Below are 21,909 nucleotides of genomic sequence, written 5' to 3' on the forward strand. Positions count from 1 at the left end.
AGTATAAAAGTAACAACTTGAAAACATACAGGTCACTGTCTAACCTGAAAAATGCCCCTCCTCTGAGACAAAATGAGGTCTCATATAAATAGAAAATACATATTGTATTGTTGCTGACAGAAAAATATACCCTTTAATTGAAAAAAGAAGAAAGGAAACAGTAATATGGCTTGTTAGTGTGTTGATCTTTAAGTATCACTTTGATATTTTAGGTTCATGTTTGGACTATCACCGGGCCATTATAGGTAATGAACATGAATAATAGTCAGAACGGAGTAAAAAGTACATCTGAAATCTGAAAAAAAAATGAAAACACTCATAGCCAACAGAGACTGAGCCCTTAACATCCAACCAATTTTTAGAAACAAAATCTGAGGTGTATAACTGTTAAGTGTTCACAGTTCATTTACAGTAATATTCCAACAATGAAATAACTGAGACTGATGATAAAATCAAATTGTATTCACAATCATGTATATATATATATATATATATATATATATATATATACACACACACACACACACACACACACATATTAAATTAATAAGAAACACATATTAATTAAAAAAAAGTCGCATTTACACTTGAATCATGTGCCTGGTCTGATTCTGTGGCAAAATAATATGGATGGATTATGAATCAACATGGAGCATAGGAAAAGGGCCCCCACCCATCTACATTCATTTTGTGCCTTTTTGTAGTTGTCTGTATGTTTGTTTCGTGTCTGCATCGTAGTGTGCATACAGTTCTGTACTTTCTGTGCTCTTTTAATGTCTGATAGTGTTAGTCGCAGCCAGTAGGTGGCACCAGAGGTCAGCGGTGGATGATCCCGGTTTGATTAGTGATGCCTGGATCAGTGCAGACCACGCTGCTGAAGGAATGGACGCTTTCGAGTTGTTTCGGAAACTCGGAGCTGGAGCAAAATTTGACCTGAAGAGGTTTGGTCAAGACGCAGCTCGGTTTAAGGTAAAGTAAACATGTAGTAGATGATATACTGGACGAAAATAGTGTTTAACAACAGTAGCTCGAACCATGGTTTAATCTATTTTGGTCAACCTCGGTTTGTACTAGCATGAAAATGTGCTGCAATGTTTGCTTTTTGAATATTTTGGAAATTGTGGCTAGATTTGGCGCCTTAATATCACATTTCATTAGATAAGTGGTGGAACACAATTTTGTATTTACACATACAGTTTATCCCTGCCTCATTTTGTAGGTTGTCAGATCTCACGGAGGGGAAGCGTCCTCAGATCCTCTATCTGCGATCGATTACTTTGGCACAGGACCGGCCAATGGAGCCCAGAGCAGGACCACGGGACTGGAGGAGGACGTGGAGGATGGAGGAGAGGAATATGAGGAGGGAAGTGAGAGTGGAGATTCCAGTGCAGGAGGTAAAAGGAAGCGAAAGGATGAAGAAAGAGAAGTGACGACGAAGAAGCAAAAGAAAAAGACAAAAAGAAACCAGGTGGAAGGTAAATGATGTTTACTGTTGACCAGATGTTTTGCTGGTTCCAGATGTTTTTTTTGTATCCGTGAACTATGTGATACATGTACAAAAGCAGTTAAAGAATTCAAATAATATTAAGACGTGAACTTTTTGTTACTTGTGTCCTCTTCTAGTTTAGTTTAATTGATATGATTAATTGAATGTTATTGCATGTGAAAATTTTCCTTTGGGCTCAGGTAGCTTTTGATAGGTGTTTTTTCCCTTAAAAAATGTTATATAGACTTAGCAGTAAACTCATTAATCGAAAATTGGTTGGTTTATTGGCAATGAAAATTATAAGTACTTGCAGCACTCCTTTAATCTGTCATTTTAAACCACAAAGTAAGTGTTAGACAGACTTAGAAAGTTGGCCACTTTTCTCAGTAACGTGTTTACTATGTAAACTTAATATCACAACAATGGTATGAGATGCTATTTAAAATAAACGCGATGTAGCAATCTATTTCATATATTCACTGATGTTTGCTGTGCTCTGTCTGCCTGAAGCTGGCGGCACGGAGGGAAATGGCATCAGCTGGACCTCTTCATTGGACAGAAAGATCCAAAACCTGCCAAGTGAGGGGAAGGACAAAAACTCTCTGAAGAGGCTGAAGCATCTTCATCAGGAAAAGGTCCCCACAGAGACACAACTCACAGCACATACACAACTCTTTAATAAAGGGATTTAGACAAATGTAAAAATGATGTCTACCACTGAAATGTTTATTAAGGTCCCTTGATTGATTTTAGGTGAATCGTACTCGCTCTCAACACCGTATAAATGTGCACGGCTGCGACGTACCCGACCCTGTGTGCACATTTGAAGAGCTGCAGTCCGAGTATCGTCTCAACCCGCGTGTCCTTCAGAACCTCAAAGACGCAGGGCTGAACTCCCCGACGCCGATACAGATGCAGGCAATACCGCTCATGATGCATGTGAGTACAGACGCACGCGTTCAGTGGTTTGTAAACAGTATACAGACGGTGGGTTTGTGAGGATTTCTGTGTGACTGGTTTCTCTGTCAGGGTCGGGAGCTCCTGGCGTGTGCCCCCACAGGATCTGGAAAGACGTTGGCTTTCTGTCTCCCGCTGCTCGCCCACCTGCAACAGCCGGCCAACCGGGGCTTCAGAGCTGTGGTTATCTCCCCAACCAGAGAATTGGCCAGCCAGGTATACACAGACACACACACACACACACACACACACACACACACACACACACACACTCACGCTGTATTGTTAGGTGCTTTCAAAGCTGTATTCATCGATTTTCCAGTCACTTGGGGTGAGCAAAAAAAACAAGCTGTAAACACAACACTGATATACTATCATCTCGTAACGTTTTGGCTAACAGTTGCTTATTTACATGTGTGGCAGATTCAACATTAGCAGTCACTTGGCGTCACTTCTATCTGGCCTCCTAATAAAGATAAAGTGTAACAATAGTCAGTGTCCTTTGGCTCTGTTTTGGTCTTCAACTACTGAGGGAAATATGTTCACTATGGTCACCAGCTAAATGTGTCTGTAGCTTACAAAGGGTTTATCAGAGGGTTATTTTTTGTGGCTTTTTTGGTTTTCTGCAGCTGGAAATGAGGTTGATAATAGCTCTGAGAGTGAACTAAAATGATAAAGTGGCAGACCAGAAAAGCAAAACAATAAGATGACAGCTAAAATGCTTTGTAGAGCTGAGGGGAGCTGCAGAGTCAGGTGATAATTCCCTGTGGGTTCATTGCTACAAGCTTTCACAAGACACTATTGACAAATTCTTTATTTAAAGATATTGATTACTGCTTCTTTAATATTGAGATTTTATAGCGACTATAACAATATTTTACACTAAAAATGAAATGAAAGTGTGAAAACCAATATGACAATGTGAAGCTTTATGGTGAGTAGTGAGCCTCAGGTCATCGTTTAGCTGTCCGATCCTTAATTGTGCCGTTTTGGTTCACTCATGGCGCTCTGACAGTGTTGTTTTCAACCGCAGAAGGCAGCTGGTTTCAGGGGAAAAGATCTAAAAACCTGCTGTACACTACCTGCTCCGCACCGAACACCAGCAGTTAAAGACCAGCTGCAAAACATAGTGGAGCATTTAGCCGCTAAAAGGCCAGGTATCTCCTTCAGGAGTCAGTGAAGAATGAAGAGAGTGAATACTGGATTTATCAGGCGGACAAAAGCTCCCAATGAATGGAAATATTGCTCTGTAACTGCAAGAAATATGCAGAACTTTGCTAACAAGTTTGCCATATCAACTTAAGAACACCTTGTGTCTACTGCCCCCAAGTGGCCAAAAAAAGTTCAGAATCACTAACTTTACAAATCAATCGTGTTTCTCAAAAAAGTTTATGAAATCTGTTCTGAAATACTTGAAGATGCCAATTACAGTTTGACTTAATAATAATAATAATAATAATACAGCATATTTACTGATGTCAAGGAAGGAGGCATGAGCATCCAGGTTTCAATCCTTACGGAATGCAGTTTCAGAAGGATCACATATTGTACGTTGTCTTGCTTTCGATCAAGTTTTGTTGTATTGTGCTCAGACCTACAGAGAGCTGCTCCGCCTGTCAGAGGGAGTTGGATTTCGAGTTCATATCATAGACAAAGCTTCCCTGGCAGCCAAGAAGTACGGACCGCAGTCAAACAAAAAATATGGTAAGAAATGGCAGACTTGTTCACAGAAGACGTAAATGTGATCGCCCGTCCTCATTATTTACAATCCTACGTTTCTGTGCACAGACATACTGGTCAGTACTCCAAACAGACTCATCTTCCTCCTCAAGCAGGATCCTCCAGCTCTCGACCTCAGCAGGTAACATCTGATCTGCTACTTTTTCTTTTTCTTTTTTTTTTTGCTCACTTTTAGGTTGTTTCTTGTCTCTATCTCCACCGTTTATCGCCTAATTGTTTTCTTCTTGTTCAGTGTGGAGTGGCTGGTGGTCGATGAGTCCGATAAGCTGTTTGAAGCCGGTAAGACGGGCTTCAGGGAGCAGCTGGCTACAGTGTTTCTGGCCTGCTCTGGTTCAAAGGTGCGCAGGGCTTTCTTCAGCGCCACCTGCACGCAGGATGTAGAGCAGTGGTGCCGCCTGAACCTTGACAACCTGGTTTCAGTCAACATTGGACACAGGTAATAATCTACTCGTAACACTCTTCATTTTTGATGGATTTGAATTGGCTTTTTCTCGCATTGGAAAAACTGAATTTATCGTCCTCTCAGAAATACAGCTGTTGAGACGGTGGAACAGGAGCTGCTGTTTGTTGGTACGGAGAACGGCAAACTGGTGGCCATGAGGGACATCATTAAAAAAGTACGGAAACATCAAGGAGGTTACTTTTCAAGCTTTTGAAGAATTTATTTTGTTTAATCGTTTTGTAAACTGGATCATCCCACAGTCGTGCGTTGGATTACTTTATTTATTTATTTTTTGGCTCAATGCAAAAGCTTGGTTCATTAATACATTAAATCCTGACATGGATTGGGACATGGAACAGTTAAACAGTCAAACTCAGTGTGTAAGACATTAAAAAACACATGAAATGAAAGGATGTCTCTGCTTTATTTCAGGGTTTCCTGCCTCCCATGCTGGTGTTTGTTCAGTCTATAGAGCGAGCACGGGAGCTTTTCCATGAGCTGGTGTATGAAGGCATCAATGTAGATGTGATCCACGCAGACCGCACACAGCAGCAGGTACATACGGACACCTAACACACTGTATTGTTGGATCACTCTGTGTCACTGATGTGCGACTTGGTATTTATCCTCCTCCTCTGTGACTCTTCTGATTTCAGAGGGACAATGTAGTGAACAGTTTTCGCTCTGGGAAGATTTGGGTGTTGATCTGCACGGCTCTGCTCGCCAGAGGAATCGACTTCAAAGGAGTCAACCTCGTGCTGAACTATGACTTCCCCACCAGCGCTGTGGAGTACATCCACCGAATTGGTTAGTTTTTTATTCATCTATTTATTGGTTTCATCCCAGCTACCTTTTAATCGTAATACACTTGTATGCCATCACATTTTTTACCTCTAACTCTAAGATTGTTACTGCTTTAGATCTATGTTTTAACACAGAGGAGTTGGACTCCCACTTTAATCACACCTGTCAGACTCCTGGACTCCTGTTGCCCCCTACAAAGACAAGATCAAATCCACCTCAGCCCTAGTTAAACAAATCCACCCAGGAATTAAAGAGCCTGTGGGAGAAAGGAGAGAAAGTGGGGAAAACAGGTTTACATGTATTTTATGAAATCTGGAAAGACAAATGAAAAGCTATCAAAAAGTTAAAGATGCAAGAAAATCTTTCTTCTCTAATTAAATTTTGGTTTTTATTATTGAAGTAATTGTATGTCTTTTCTCTTTAACGTGACCTCATATCTGTCCTTCCTCTCTCTCCTGCTTTCTGTTGTTATATATTGCCTCCTGAGTCTCTCGCTTGTTATTGCTTTTGCTTTGTTTTCAGAACATTATGTAAACTTTGTTTTTAACAAATGTGTTTTTAACGATTAATCATTATTTATTGTGTAAAAAGACAAACAATTTCGGGTCACAGCCTCACAAACCTGAAGATTTTTTATATCATTGTGAATTAACTAACTCGGGTTTTTCATCAAAATTGGAGCCATAATGTTGCATTCTGGACACTTGTTATGGGCACATGATGTTTGATTCTACAAGCGAAATAATTAACTGAATAATCAAAAAAGAATAAAAAATCAATCATCAATAATACATAGCATCATTAGTAGTGGCCCTAATCCTGTGTTGTCTCCTTTAATACATTTCTCCTCTGTTTGATGTTCCCCAGGTCGTACTGGCAGAGCTGGACATCAGGGGAAGGCCATCACCTTCTTCACAGAAAATGACAAACCACTGCTGCGCAGGTACGTGGACACAGTGCATGAAACTTACAAAAAATGCAAACTGATCTTACTTAGCAGATAGGAATGGAAGACTTGCTTTTGTGAGTGTGACCCTGGAAAATGAGTACGCCAGGCGGCTGATGGCAGTGAAAGTGAAGTTAGTTTTTCTGTCTGTCTCTGCTGTCAAAAGGCAAAAAGCCCAGAAAAATCCATTAAAGAAAACAATCTACCTGCTGTACAGCGATGATACTACAGTAAAAGTGTTCTGGGTTAGACATTTGGTTCACTTTTCTCCTCTTTCAACATGACATCAAAATATCAGTTTTTGCAACAACATGCAGCAGGAGCCTGCACAGATTTCAAGTTTCTTGTTTTTCTGTGAGATGTTTTACAGTTTACACTTTGACTCTGAATATATTTCTCTTTTAACAGCATTGCTAATGTGATAAAACAAGCTGGATGTCCCGTCCCCGATTATATGATTGGCTTCAAGAAGATACACAGGTAAAGAATTAATGAAATTTCACAATGAGCAAAACATCTAAAGTCATTTTTGCTTTTAATAGTTGCTTAATTGATCCCTGTAAGTTTTGGAAATATGGTTCTAATAGTCCATCTTTATTTGTTTGTGTCCAGCAAAGCGAAACGCAGACTTGAGAAGAAACCTCCCAAGAGAAGCACCATTTGCACAACTCCTCGCTTCTTAATGAAGAAAAAAGGCAAAGCACAAGGACAGAAGCAGGCAGCGGGTGGAGAGCAGCAAGGAGAAAAGAAGACAAAAGAACAGGGACTGAAGAAGAGAAATAAAACGCAAAAAGAAGAGGGAACGGACAAACACAAGAAGACGTCACAGAAGACAGGATCGAATTCCTCTGGAGCCAAGTTAAAAAAGTAAGGACGGCGCTTCATGTGCATTTAAATTCCAAATTATTAATAAACCAGTTAACCAGAGCTAGACAAATGTTGCTTGTACACATAAAATAAGTGTCTAACTATATCTGTTTTGTGCCATAAGAGCTGGCTTTTCATCCTGATTATTCACTGGACCCCTTTAATTAACAAGTCTAAAATCTGGAATCTGTTCATTTTTGGATAAAATGATATTAGATGTGGTTCGTATTGATGGTCATAAATAGCCAGAAAGAAAATAATTCAAATTTTCTTTTTTTTTTCTCTCTTCCCCAGGAAAAAAGGTGAAGAAAAATAAGCCTCAAGAGGAATAGAGAGTGGCACAAGCAGACTGTTATGAAAATGTGATGTGGATTTTTTTTTTTTTTTTGAAATCTAATTTACTGCTAATTTTCACATTTGTGCTTTGTATAATCAGAGTATAAAATAAACAGTTTTATATATAGTTGTGTTGTTTTGTTTCTGTTAACTTTGTTCACCTGCAACTTGAGACACTGACAGTAAATACACTTCAAGCTAGACCCAAGTCTATGAGCCAGATAAAGGAATGAAATAATATAGATAAAACTGTAATTGAAGACAATTGGGTGAGAAATGGGAAAACAGGTTCTTAACGTCACAAATTTATTTGTGAGTTCAGCACTGAACGCAACTGTGGGGCTTCTGTTTGTTGGGGTTGTGTAGACCTGATGAGGGAGGAGGAAAAGGATAAATTCTGCTTTATATGTGGGCTTAATGGAAGTCTATGGAGGTCGATTTGTTTCAATATAATTTGTGTGAACAGATCCACAATCCGTGTGTAAATGTGTAATCTGTAAATATAAAACACCAGAAAATAAATTTGCGAATTTACAAAAATATCTTGCAAGTATAAAACGGATTTGCAAATACACAAACAAATTCCACAAGTAAAAAAAATGATCTGTGAATAAATTCAATTAATTGACAAATTACACATTTACAAATTTACAAATAAATGAAAAGCATTCGTGAATGTCTTCCTAAAGTTTATAGCTTTCAAGCAGACATTTGTGAATCAAATTTCTATTTGTGAAGTGGAAAAGCATTTGTGGATCTCTATTCTACGCTTGTGGATTTCAAATTTTACACACGTTTTGAAACAAACTTTCCACCAGTCTGAACCAAAATCAAGTTGTATCACTTGGCCACTGCGCGAACACATTTAAGCACCTGTATAGTAAGGCGTTAAAAGTCATAATATAATAAAGGCATAAAAAGTCACAGTATATTAAGCTATAAAAAGTCATAGTATAGTAAGGCATTAGAGTTGTCAATTAAACTAATGTGCATGTCTTTGGATCGTGAAAGGAAGCAAGAGTACCCGGAGAAAACCTACGCAGGCAGAGGGAGAACATGCAAACACCACACAGAAAGGCCCAGGACCTGGGATTTGATCCCTGAACCTCCTCAGTTTGAGGTAACAGTTCTAACCACTGTACCAACAAGTCGCCTCATCACAAAGTCATAGTCTAGAATGGCATAAAAAGTCATAGTATAGTAAGGCAAAAAAAAAAAGTCAGTATAATAAGGCAAAAAAGGTCACATGCGTAGGTTATAAACATGTCATACTATAATAAGGTGTAAAAATATTGTATAGTATGACATAAAAAAATCATAAAAAGATAAGGCACAAAGAATTTTTAGTTTAAAAAGTCCTAGATTGTCGTATGGTAAGGTATCGAGGGATAAGGGATAAAATAGTAAGACATAAAAGTCATATGACAAGTGATATGAAAGGTTATAGTATAATAAGTTATAAAAGTCATAGAATAGTAAGGCATAAAAATATCATAGTATAGTAAGGTATTAGACACCTAATGTGCATGTCTATGGATTGCGGAAGGAAGCTGGAGTACCGGAGACAACCCAAGCAGGCACAGGGAGAACATGCAAACTCACCACAGAAAGCACCCTGGATATATATAAGTCATCTGCATTCAAGGGAGTTCGGTCGATTCTCTTAACTATCGCGATACATTTGCCATGAGATCTCGCCCATGCATTATACTTCAGGAAACCCCGTTCAGTCTTCCTTTCTCAACATGGCACCGAAGGTGAAGAAGGAAGGTCTGTCAATCGTATCATTTTGAATGTCTAAACTGTGAATTTTTCTGTGATAACGTCTCTAAGGTTCAATAGACGTACCCGAAATGTAAGGATAAAGCGACAGTAGTTAAAATAATCTCAGGGTGTGGTAGTCAGATGTTAAAATACGTAGATAACGCAGACTGTCCCCGGCATGTATGCTGAAACGTGATGCTAAGCTAATATTAGCATGTTAGCGTTGATAATGCTAACTAAATGCTGCCTATTAAGAGTAATGGTTCTGTTCCTATTTCGTCCGAGACTGTTTCTGATTCGCTTTAACTAGACAACATCAAGATGTCTTAGTAGCCGTCTTAGCCGTACTATGATAGGTTGTATATATTAGTTATGCGGTAATGTTAGCACTTGCTGCACCTTAGCGTTGTTTTAAACGTTGCAGTAGTTACACGTGATAGCCCCAGCCTGTACTTTATTAAAGAAAATAAATCGAGTGTCTAAAATATTTGTTTTATTGGTTGATAACAGTGGGTCTGTAACAGTAAATCTGTAGGGGGTTTCGGCGATGCAATGCTATTCAAGTTTTTCTAAAAGAAATGTGATTGTAGCATGAAGCCCTGCTTAGTACCTAGTTTGGTAGAGTAAAATGCGGCTTTTGATATGTTTAAGCCCCGCAGTAGAGCTGATATGGTTGTGTGCGATGGCATATGTAATTACGAAATTCTTTTATTATAGTGTGTATTTTTGTTCACGAATGTATGTGTGTGTGTATGTGTATATATATATATATATATATATATATATATGAATAACTTAGACTGTTACCATATGTGTCAATTGCTGTGTCAGTTAAAAAAAAAAAAATCTCTGCGTTGTCCTGAAAAATGCTTCAGTGGTACTACTACACCACTCAGCAGTCATATCATGCAGAGGTGAAGTTTGTTTTCATCTCTCAGCTCGTCAATGTAAATGTAGATTTTTCCTGATGACCCTCTGTGAAGGGGAGACTGATTAACTCTTAATGCCGTTTAAGGACTCGTTTTGGCACAATTAACATGTCATGTCAGATATTTTTAGAGGTGATGGTTCTGTTTTCTGGCTTATTATTGAATTACAGACTGCAAGAGCATGAACAACTGACCAATAGTCTAACACATGGTATTTCTCTGACTTAGCTGTCCCTGCCAAGACTGAGGCCAAGTCAAAGGCTCTGAAGGCCAAAAAGGCTGTGCTTAAAGGTGTACACAGCCAGAGGAAGAAGAAAGTAAGGACTTCACCCACCTTCCGTCGCCCCAAAACCCTCCGTCTCCGCAGGCAGCCCAAGTATCCTCGCAAGAGTGCTCCTCGCAGGAACAAGTGAGTGACAATAACCGCATGCTACTAACAAACTGACAAGGATTAAACTTGGTGCATATGATGGTAAAAGCGATCAAAGTATGAAAAAGCATGATTCCAGCTTTATAAACTACTGATGCACCCAGCTGAAAATTTTTCATGTTTGTAGCAGAGAAATTAAGTAATAGACATGTCATGTAGTACATGTAGAAAATTGTCTTTTTTGTAGAGACAGAAAAGGGGGGGCTTTTGAATATACATAATAATCATGTACATTTTTTCTGTAGGTTGGACCACTATGCCATCATCAAGTTCCCCTTGACAACAGAGTCCGCTATGAAGAAGATTGAAGACAACAACACACTTGTGTTCATTGTGGATGTCAAGGCAAATAAACACCAGATCAAACACGCAGTCAAGAAGCTGTACGACATCGACGTCGCCAAAGTCAACACACTCATCAGGTAGAAATCTTAACCCAGGCAGAGCTGAATGCAAGTTTCATTTTGTCCTGTTGGAAACTGAATTGCACTGATGGCATTATTTTGTGCAGAACCCTTTCCATGTATTATTCTTAGTTCATACCAGAACAGTGGTATATGGGGTTACCATAACCACAGCTATATTTGTAGTTTGTTTTATTGGACTCAGAAGTGAAGTCACAATAGTTGATTGCGTGACTTAATATACCTTTTCTAGGCATTTCATCTGGTGTTTTGACAGTTTGGATTTGATTCAAAATGTGGTCTAGGTAGCTTTCTGAACAACAACTTGATCTCACCTTTTATAAATATAAACTTGATAGCAACTGTCCTTTCATTATTTCATCTCGACTGTCTGTTTTGTTCTGACCCATATTCAGGCCTGACGGTGAGAAGAAGGCGTACGTTCGTCTCGCACCAGATTACGATGCGTTGGATGTTGCAAACAAGGTGAGATGTCAGTCATTCAACAGGGTAAAAGGGTTGGGTTTTAAGGCTAGTTCAGTTCAACATTATGGTAATGTTTGCTTTCAGAAGTTGTCAGTTCTGTGCAAGTGATGTAAACTTTTATTCAATCTGAATGTTTGTGATGCATTCAAAGGAACCACTGATGCCAGATAATACAGGTACAGTTCTGTTCACGCTGTTGATGAACAATGTGTAATTCATGTCTCTCTCTTCACAGATTGGCATCATCTAAACTGTGGCTGAAGAGACTAGTGGAAGAATAAATATTTGTATAAACAAATTGATTCAGTGTCTTTGTATTTTTGAGTTGTCTGCCTGAGTTTTAATTTTGGTTTCATGCAATTACATAGGTGATAGTAGGTAATATAATATAATAGGTAAAATGGTTTTATACAAATAGTATCAGGCATCAAAGCTGTGTGTTTGGATAGTGTATTTTAAATATGCAATAAGCTTGATTTTGATCAGTTTGGCTTTGTATGCAGAATACATGGAGCATTGGTTGCGGTTAGTTTATTCCATGAGTGACTAGTCTGATGCTCTGGTAACCAGTCCAGAAAAACCAAGTTTGAATCTATAATCTTACAGTACTACTATATAATGTGTACATAGTTTTGTAGCTGTAATTTTACTGAAGTTGGTGATATAACTAAAGCCTTAGTAATGGTAATGTACTTGTTGAACATGTCCTTCCTAAAATGTCCATGGTTGAACTGGAATGGCTTAGAATAAAGCACAAGTACTGCTAATGGGGAACAGACACATTAGACTTGCTGAAAATGACACTTAGAGGTGCAGACAAAACCCATATGAACATTATGAACTGAATTAATACCAGTGCAGATCACAGCTGACAGTTGTCAATTCCAATTGCCAGTTTCAGGTGTGAAAGCTATGGGGCAACGCATGATTCCATCAGATGCCCGAGAAAGGACTTAGACTTGTGATTTTTAATGAACAGAATATATCCATATTTTTATGTAACATAAATACAACGGCTGTAGTTACATGGGGGATGTAGGATATTTGGTCACAAAAGTCAGTTCAATTTGACATACAGAAAAATAAAACGCCTTAGATTTTGTGAAGGAACTGGTCAAAAACTAACAGAAGCCCTGCAGTAAATATGGTAAAGTTTATAAGTTCAGTTTTAAATACAGATGATTTAATTCAGTCAGCACTGGGTCTACTTGTATCGACAAAACTCTGAGACTATCCCTCTTCTAATTGAGGACTACAGTACCAATCAATTACCACCTCGGGTCACAATCAAACTTCTGTTTATGAAGCTGCTTCTTTAATGATAATTTAATGTAGTTGCTGCCTGTACTTGACCCTTAATGCTCAACAATGACCGTCTCATTGATGCGTCTGATAATCAAAATGACTGAAGCCTTTAAACTGATGTTGATTATGGGGCTGCTGTTATAAACTTTCCTTATAAGACAATCTTATGTTATTTTAGGAACAATAATATATTGATGTTTTTGTTTTACATGAGTTAAGATCAATAACAGTGGAACACATTGTTTTGAACAATGATTTGATTATTTTATTAGATTTTTCATATTTGGATATTAATAGATTAATAGTATACCTATGTCAAACATATCAACCAAAGAAGCATATTTGAAAAATCCATCACCTTGTACTCTTACTGTATTCTTATAAGGTTATGTCTGTGAGCATTATCCGATCATGTAGATAAATGATATAGAAAGTTGCCGATATCGTCAATGTCTCTGGCCAGGTAAATCACATATTAGAAAACCTTTCCAATAAATATAAATTTGTATCATATTGCTTACATTCAATCACATCATAGTGACACATGAGACTGAGGGAGCTCGGCTCAGTCTCCTGGTTATGAGAGGAAAGTTCGAACTGTGCCTTTAACCAGACCTCTGCAGATGGGGCACTTTCGCAGAGATGGTGCGCACTCTTTGCACACCACCAGGTGTCCACATGGGATGAAGACAATGTTGACTTCTTTATCCATGCACACCTTACAGGTACGCTCCTCCTGCAGGCGCCGCAGCTGCTCCTCCATGGGAAGGTCTGCAAAGAAAAAGATAATTTTCCTCTTAAATCCAACATATTAGTCTGCAACAATTTACCGGTAATCTCAGGAATCTAAGTATCATTAAGTCATATTTAACATTTCTTAAACTTAAAATGGTGTATTACATCAAAAGACCCATGGAGTCCAAACAGTGTGCATCACTTAAATATTAACACGTACTTGTATTTTATGCAGAAAGTAACATTTACATTTAGGAATTTCACATGACTTTAAAACAGAAGTTACATAGTGATCCACAATGAAGCACACATTCAACTGGCAGAACACAAAGTTCTGTCCTAGGAACAGGTGTGTCTTCATACCTGAAAGATCTTGGCTTGGTGATGCAGCTTCATTTGACTGGGCTGAAAATGTGAAAGACAACATGCACTTAGGTCAGACTTTAGTCAGTGCACAGTGTAAACGAATATAAACCAACCACTGCATCTCATCACTATCTTATGTTTAATCTATTTTTTTTTTTTTTTTTCATTGATAGTTATACCAAGCCTAAGCTCAGAACAACTTAATGCGGTGGATTTCAGCCTGGACTTAAGTAAACCACTAAGCTACAGTTTGATCACTGTATTTTTGGATTTTTTTTATTTTTTTTTTTTAAATCCAGGTTAACAGTTTCTGTACAAGGTGATCCACACACAGAACCCTTAGTGGCCGAAATATAAAATATTTTTCATACCCATGAGATCTCTGAGCAGGTGGACATCGTTTTTCTGGATCCAGTTGCGGAAGACCTCAGCGGCAGCGTTACCCTTTGTGAGGATGAGCTCTATCAACCTGGCTGTTTGCTGCTGGGCCGACGTCTGAGCCTGAAGACTGCTATACTCCTCAGCAGCTGCAGGTTAACAGGGAAGAGTTAAATCCCGATCGAGGTTTCTGAATTTACATGCTACAGCTGTATAATAACAGCTAAAATGATAAGTCCAGTTATTCTACAAAATGCTGGTTACAAAAATATCATGTTGCTGAATTTTGTACATTATCCTGTGATGAAGGGCTACAACTTTATGTAGTGGACCCAGCTACATTAATCTCAGAAACCTCATTGTAGTAACAAATTGTTAGTAACTAGCTTCATGAAAGGTGCTCTCAGATACTAAAGCAGTACCTAGCAACGAGTTTGACAACTTCAGTTAATTATAATTTTAAGATTTGATTAGAAATAGTTCAACTATAGCTGTTATGAAACAAAAACCTGGACACCAGAGTAAACTCTTTGTCTTCCAAATCTCAGACTAAAACAGACAAAAAAGGATTAACATACATAAAACATTTTGCTCTCTTAAATGGTCCAACACTGGCTCGACACTCTTTAGGCGCTGGATCAAAGCTGCTTGGTGTCTCTTCACAAAGGTGAAACCATCTGAAACAAAGGGAGACAATGAGTTATTAAAGGAATTTATTGTTGGTGGTTTTCAAAAGCTTGACTGGTCTGAGAACAGCTGATAGTACGACTACCACTGAAATCCATTGCTGTTCATTTTCATGGACAATAAATGGAGAGGAAGTGCTATATTTTCCGCTGTCAGCTTTACCTGATGCCATTGCCTCTGCCAGCATCTCACGCTCCTCCTCCCTCTTCTGGTCTTCAGCACTCAGCAGGTCTGAAACCAGCTCCTGGACTGTTCTGTAGTTCTCGCCACTGGTCAGGATCTTGCTCTGGACCGTTTGTTTGACTAGACTCCTCTCAAAACCCATCTCCAAGGCAGATTTAATCACAGGGGTGTTCATCATGACGGCGTCCTCAGATCGCTCCTCTCCTGGACCGAGGTGCACCACTGAGAGGAAGACAGAATAGACATGTCAGGCTGGGTGATACGACTTCTTAACTTATTTTAAACATTTCACATGTCAGTCTGGAGTCCATGTACCCCTTCGATTGTATCGTTTGACTTCGATAAGCTTCATTTAAGCACCAACACAACTAACAGTTTTATAGATGAATGTCAAAGACGAGTTCGGGCAACCTCTCTCATGATGCTAAACAGAAATTGACAATAACTCAAATACACAGCTGCAATTAATGAGCACCATATGATGTTCTGTCTATACTCTTCCTAAATGGTCATCTGGTGTTAAAACACAGTACTCTTCAGCGGATTATTTTTTAACCTTCTCAAGTATGTTGATATTATATAATTGTACACTCACCAGGTGGATCCACAAACTCTCTGGAGCTGGCGTCTCCATTTGTTAAAAGCTTTTGGAGACAAAACAAAAAAATAAGCATTTTCAAAACGACTCATTCTATGCCAAAAGTTTGAAATGAGAAAATATATTATGCTGCTCTCTACTAACCTGCTCAAAAAGCCGAGGGAAACGAGCCTGGATCTGGTGAACAAACTCTTGTCCCTTCTCCTGGAGCAAATATTCACACCTGCAATTAACCCGAGATACAAGAATACAAACATTCATTCAAACCATCCCTTTACGTGTATTTGGAAAATCAAAATATACATAGAATACAGTTTAAAGTGCTCTGGACACCAAATTTACCAATCAACATAAAAAATTGAAACAGCAGCACTTACCGAGGAAACCATTTAGCATGTTCCACCCAAGGATCATCTCCAGACTCCCAGCATCGCAGACCGCCATCACAGCAGAAACACTTGACATCGTCATTACGACCTTGAGGGCAAACAAAGAGCTCTCAGTGTGACAAATGGTTTTGGGGGGAAAAAAACGCAAAATCATTGTGATTCTATTAAAGATGACTGTTTGAAACTAATTTGAATACGTTTCTCATCTTTCATTTTCTCTTTCGCTTGAAATATTTCATGATCACATTTTGGTACTTCATGTGTGTTCTCAACATGAGAACATGAGATTCCCTAAAAAGATTTTTACCAGGACTTTCCAGCTCAAATGAAACTGGGCAAATAGTGACAAATACCTGTCAGCTGTGGAACCCCCCACTCTCGAAACGTACCAGTGGGGGAAACTCTTACTGGTATCAGAAGGCACAGAGAAGAAATGCCTTCCTTTCAACCTTTCATCTGCACATTAAGAGTACATTTTTCTTATGGAGGTCACTGAATAACTGTCTCTCTTTGATATTGTCCTCACCTACATAGTAGAAGCCAGCTTTAGCCAGCTGGTCAGGGCGCACAGGAATACGAGACGGCCAATTGACAAAGGTAAGCAGCCTTTCTTCGCTCTGCTGCATGGCGGGGTTGGACACGTTACTGAGAGCTGGGCCTCCTGCAGACAGTTGGGACGTCACTGCTCCAGACGCAGCTCCAGCCATTCCGGCTAGCGACACGTTGTCAGCTCTATCCCCCCGGACAAAACGACAGTTCGGATAATGTCTCTGATGTTCGGATACGGCTCTATCACCTGGTTCCCAGTTACTCAGCTGCAAATTCAAACAAAAACTCTTGTCATGTCCACTGTTCAAAAACATTAATACCCTGACATACCGATGGTGCTGGTTGTGCTTGTGAAGTGGATGTGCTGCAACCTGCTGCCCCAATTCTAGTACTAATAGTAATACTAGTGGTACAATATAGTAATACAACATACAAGAAGGGAAGAGCCACAAAAAGAAGATAAACCATCCCATTAAAGTGACTCAAAAAATGTGCGATTTTGAATATGACTGTACTCTGTGTACTGATACATGTAAACACACAGCTAAGCTAGTTAGCGATTTGCTTCCTGAGAGCAGCTGTGCTTGTGTCCCTGTGATGACACACACCTGTCCTCCGCAGCTGAAGCAGGCCACTCGGTCGCCTTGGCCTAAATAGTAGAAGCCTGCTTTGGCAAGCTCTGCGGGGGTGATGATGGAGAGTGTCCAGGAGTGGAAGGAGTCAAGGCGGTCCTGCTCTCTGCGCATGCTGGGATTGTGGCATGTTGGTCTCTGGTGGGACATGTCCTCAACACCACGAGAGCTCAGTGGGCTGGAGGGCGGCGGAGCAGAGAAACCCATATTTAGGTACCCGACCGGCTCATCACCTTGGCTTACTGTTTGGTTAGGAGCAGCTGGGCCTGGACCAGAAAGCTGGAAGAAAAACAACAGAGGAAAAATACTAAGAATATCATCATGTCGCTAAATGCTACTAGTAAAGGTCACTACAATACTCAATGGGTTTTACACATCTCTGAAACTCTGAATTCATGGTCAAAAACAGATTCTGTTGTCAAAAACAAGACAATTTCACTGACTTTTCAGCCCCCCCCCCCCAAAAAAAACCATTTATACCTATGGGATGACATTTTTTTGTTTTATTATTTTTTTGTTGTTTTTTGCTCTCTGTATCTCTCCGCCCTCCCTTTTAGTAAGTCAAAATTTAAATCTAAAAACAATAAGAAAAAGTGTTACATTCAACATTATATTTCTATGATTTCGTCTTACTTCAACAATGGGGGAAAAAGTTTTGTAAGAAACTTCCTGTGATCTTACCGGCATGGCTGGAGCAATGCGGAGTGGAGAAAAGGCAGAGTGAGAGGAGGAGAGCAGGTTGGCTGTAGATGGGAGGCTCTGGATGAAGGAGCAGGTGGGAGAGAGCTGTCTGTGTCTCTCTGTTGGACAGTCTCCGGCCTGCCAGCCCTCTGCCGTCACGTTGCACCTGAAACACTGAACCCGGTCACCCACGCCGGTGTAGAACCAACCTGCCCTCGCCAGACTTCGCTCTGTGACTCCCGAACATGGGAAACGAGCAAAAGTAGAGATCCGGAAGAGCTCTGCAGATTAAAACGACAATATATTGACACATTTCCATCACATTAGAAAGTTAGATGGATAAATAAATGCAAACATATTATAAATATATATCTGATGAACAGAAAGAATAAAAGAGATAGGTACCTGAGGAGTTATCATACTGTAGGTCAGGTGGAGGTCCGTTACGACACAAGCCCATCAAAAATGGGCTGTTTTTGAGTTGAACAAGAGTTTCCATTTTGAGATTTAATTTTAGTGAATAAGGGAAAAGCGATGTCCTTCAAAAGGGAGAGAGGTTTGAGAAAACCCAAGGTCTTATCCTCTCACACAGACACACTCAGTCATACAGAAACTGAAAATTGTAAAATAGATAAGGGGGCAGAAGAAGTGGGAGGGTTAACTCAGACCAAGACAACTGAAAAAGAATGTGAGGCTTGCCTAAGTGTCAAACTTAAAAAAAAAAAAAAGTACCACTCTGGCAACCAACATTATCACACAGCATTGGACATATCTGTTATTTATCCTCCTCAATCCTGGCTCTGTATTACATGTAGCTCGTACAGAGTACCACCTCTGAACATTTAACTGAAACTACAATATTTATTTTTCAGCTACAGTCCCAGCACACGTATGTCCAACAAAACACATCCTGTGCAGTAAAAAAAAAAAAAAGGATGGACTATTTTAAATAGCGTAATTAAAATGAATTCTCAAAGCAGTAATTATATCACACTGTGATCAGATCACCCAGGATCGGTGAACACTTTATTATCTGGTTTATTTACCTCAGACATGGTTAATACATTATCCAACCATTTAAACTTAAACATAAGGTATGTGATTATGTGCACCAACAATATAAATTAAATAAATTCCTCAAGCGCACACATGCATACATACAGACCATGGGTTGTGTGATCTCAAACCCCTCCCCCCATTTCGGACATCGCTTTTGTAGGTGTCTAAGCCTCCATAATCGAATATTAAAAACCCAATAAGAAAATTTATATCCTCCTTTGGTAAGGATAATGGGCTTCCCTCTTTAGTTTTGTGTTAGCAGCACCTGTGGAAATTAAGAAAAAACAGACAAAAGAGAAAACAACAGTTGATTTGTGTTCATGTAGAAATTCTTCCTGGAGTTTTTTAACATCTTTATGTCATTGTCTCTATTTGTTTAAAACTCATAATTACAATAACACATGTTTATATTTGTATACATTTATTGTTATAATCTCCCAAAACCTCTTAATCCTTAATGGCCACTTTCCTATAATAATTAAGATCATAGGATCTGAGTATTTCCCTGAAGATTCATGTCATATAGCATCAACACTATTCTAAAACAAAAAGATAAAGAGAATTTGTTTTGCTGTCAAATAGTATACAGAGGGATTCAACAGAGAATTATTTTAAACATTTCTGATAAAGCATAAATCTCATGAACACAAACAAATCTGCCAATTATATTTTCAATGAATCACTGGTTCTTGTAAAAAAGACTGTAAAAGTTTTCAAGGGGCCGAAGTGATTAAAATTGCTTATTCTGTCTGACTCAACAGTCCAAAAGCTAAACATATAATGATTTGATTACCTTTTTTTTTCTTTACCAATGACCTAAACTATTGATCAGTTAAAGTTTAGAGGGATCCCCCTCCAGAAAGAGAAGCAACCAAAATCATCGAAGTGCTTTTTTAAGCAAAAATGCCAAAAGCTCACATAAACCAGCTTCTAAAATGTACACATTTGCCATTTTTTAAATAATACTCATGTCAACATATTTGTTTTTTTTTTTTACTTCTGGTCAAACACAAAATAAGGCATTACATTATGTTAACTCGGGCTTCAGGGACTGGTAATCTAAACTTTCTATAGTAAAACTGGTGGAATGCCCCTTAAACAAAGCTGCCAAACACTTTCTTGTAGATCGACTAATCAATCACTCAGATAATCCTTTCAGAATTACGACTGGTGGTACTGAATTAGACAGTCAAATAAAGACTATACGTAACAGCATTTACTGTTATTGTTTCCGACTGGATAGCTAGGTACTTTCCTGAATACGAAAAGGGTTAATCAGCCAGACTCTTCCTGGCTCAGCTCTGGTTACGTTTCGGCCAAATTCTGCCCTTGTAGCTAAAGTTATCTTATGTCATACGATGGATTTAAACGAGGTTTCAGCAGTCAAGCATTAATTAAAATAAACAGTCAGCTAGCAACGCCGCACGGAAACCAGTTTTGATAAGATCAGCAGACATTTAGCTTGCTAACGCTAACATATGCTAACGCTAATAACAGCCAAACTTTGCCCGCACTGATATGTCCAGCATCACAGAGAAAGAAAATTGAAACTGACAAACACACGGGACAAAACACAAGACACCGCAGTCGATTCCAAGGGTATACCACACTCACCGTTTCGCAATTCCGGCGACTGGCGACGGAAAGTCCCGCTGATGTCGACGTTTCTGGAGAGCGACTATACAGCACCGCCTCTGGCTGCTTCCGGTTGAAAAGTCAAGAACATGAAATAAAACAGAATTATGAATGACCGAGGTCCGAAGACCCTCAGTAAGACCCTGATCAGCCCATAGTCCTTGAGTTCCCGTTCACTGCTGGTTCCTGGCAGCGTACCACAGTCCCCATGTTCACATAAATTAGGCTATATTACAATAATAGGTTACATAAATCTGAGTCAGCATAAAATTACCTACATCCTCTGGAAAACTAGTCTGTTTAAATGCAAACACAGTAAAATACTGTCAGTAGAAAATGAAGACAACACTGACACTGTTGACTTTGTCACTGATACACAAATATTAATATAACATACCTACATATGTTCATGTCTACTATATACTTGAGGGCACATGGTCAATGAAAATAAAAAGTGAGAGTTAGATCTACCCGTATGTCTACATCTAATGTATATATAAACCAAATATAAAAAAATTGTCTTAACTATTGTAACAACAATAATGTGTTAAAAGCATAGACTGTATATAAAAAAAGTCAAGTCTTGTCAGGTTATCTCAGATTATTAAAGTTAAGATAAAGGTACATGGAATATTAGTAAGATACTTACATGTTGATGCCTTATTGAAGACTAGTCAGATGGTTAGAGTATGAGCTGTCATTTTAACCACTTTATGGTATTTCCCATGAACTCCCCATACAGCAACCACTTCCTCTGACTATGCCACGCCCCCTTTTGTCTGGCTTTTCATTGGCTCTTTTAATATATTTTCTTTTTAAATGGTAGCATGAATTTTGACTCATGATTGTAAAGTACCTGCAGTTTTCTCTTCAAGGGTAGTTTAGATAATTTACCATTACCATTATAAATACTACTTTTATTGTTACAGAGAGATCCAAACATACTGGAAATCCCTAGTCTAAAATGTTGTGTTCAAGAGCAGGGACTTTATCAAACTTCTAATAATTACACTTTTCATTTATCAAGTGACTTACTTACAGTGAAGTGTAAAAGTCCCATGTGATCATGTGAAAGACCACATATGCTAAGAGAAGAATTAGCCAATCAGATATATTGATTA

General features: G+C 38.9%; 3 protein-coding genes and 1 non-coding gene across 5 annotated transcripts; 3 read left to right on the plus strand and 1 right to left on the minus strand.

Annotated features, from left to right (window-relative positions):
• Window positions 1–840: 840 nt before the first annotated feature.
• ddx52 (DEAD (Asp-Glu-Ala-Asp) box polypeptide 52) lies at window positions 841–7,705 on the plus strand. Its single transcript, XM_023421354.2, has 15 exons — window positions 841–969; window positions 1,220–1,475; window positions 1,997–2,121; window positions 2,240–2,425; window positions 2,516–2,659; window positions 4,036–4,147; window positions 4,232–4,304; window positions 4,416–4,619; window positions 4,710–4,800; window positions 5,058–5,180; window positions 5,282–5,432; window positions 6,297–6,372; window positions 6,784–6,855; window positions 6,988–7,242; window positions 7,537–7,705. The coding sequence occupies exons 1-15, from the start codon at window positions 883–885 to the stop codon at window positions 7,556–7,558; spliced, it is 1,977 nt and encodes a 658-aa protein (XP_023277122.1). The 5' UTR covers window positions 841–882; the 3' UTR covers window positions 7,559–7,705.
• Window positions 7,706–9,214: 1,509 nt separating this feature from the next.
• Window positions 9,215–11,889, plus strand: rpl23a (ribosomal protein L23a). The gene is made up of 5 exons (XM_023421418.2): window positions 9,215–9,348; window positions 10,500–10,680; window positions 10,947–11,123; window positions 11,522–11,591; window positions 11,827–11,889. Exons 1-5 carry the CDS (start codon window positions 9,279–9,281, stop codon window positions 11,839–11,841), a joined length of 513 nt encoding a protein of 170 aa, XP_023277186.1. The 5' UTR covers window positions 9,215–9,278; the 3' UTR covers window positions 11,842–11,889.
• On the plus strand, window positions 10,731–10,802 carry LOC111666303 (small nucleolar RNA Z17). The gene has a single exon (XR_002761575.1). It is a non-coding gene; the product is annotated as a small nucleolar RNA Z17 (small nucleolar RNA).
• A 655-nt stretch (window positions 11,890–12,544) lies between the features above and the next one.
• On the minus strand, window positions 12,545–21,453 carry birc2 (baculoviral IAP repeat containing 2). 2 transcript variants are annotated; one of them, XM_023421417.2, is made up of 14 exons: window positions 21,438–21,453; window positions 20,768–20,854; window positions 18,500–19,418; window positions 18,095–18,375; window positions 17,390–17,692; window positions 16,759–17,047; window positions 16,221–16,320; window positions 15,988–16,066; window positions 15,841–15,889; window positions 15,225–15,467; window positions 14,954–15,052; window positions 14,369–14,524; window positions 13,995–14,036; window positions 12,545–13,667 (listed from the first exon to the last, which is right to left on the minus strand). In XM_023421417.2, exons 3-14 carry the CDS (start codon window positions 18,591–18,593, stop codon window positions 13,474–13,476), a joined length of 1,929 nt encoding a protein of 642 aa, XP_023277185.1. In that variant the 5' UTR covers window positions 18,594–19,418; window positions 20,768–20,854; window positions 21,438–21,453; the 3' UTR covers window positions 12,545–13,473. The 2 variants fall into 2 exon arrangements, with proteins under 2 accessions (XP_023277185.1, XP_087034129.1); XM_087178003.1 differs by lacking the exons at window positions 20,768–20,854; window positions 21,438–21,453 and adding an exon at window positions 19,947–20,652.
• Window positions 21,454–21,909: the final 456 nt, after the last annotated feature.

This window comes from Seriola lalandi, unplaced genomic scaffold, assembly GCF_002814215.2.
Source record: "Seriola lalandi dorsalis isolate HSWRI2012SDOR001 ecotype SW California unplaced genomic scaffold, Sedor1 jcf7180002054672, whole genome shotgun sequence".
Lineage (NCBI taxonomy): Eukaryota > Metazoa > Chordata > Actinopteri > Carangiformes > Carangidae > Seriola > Seriola lalandi.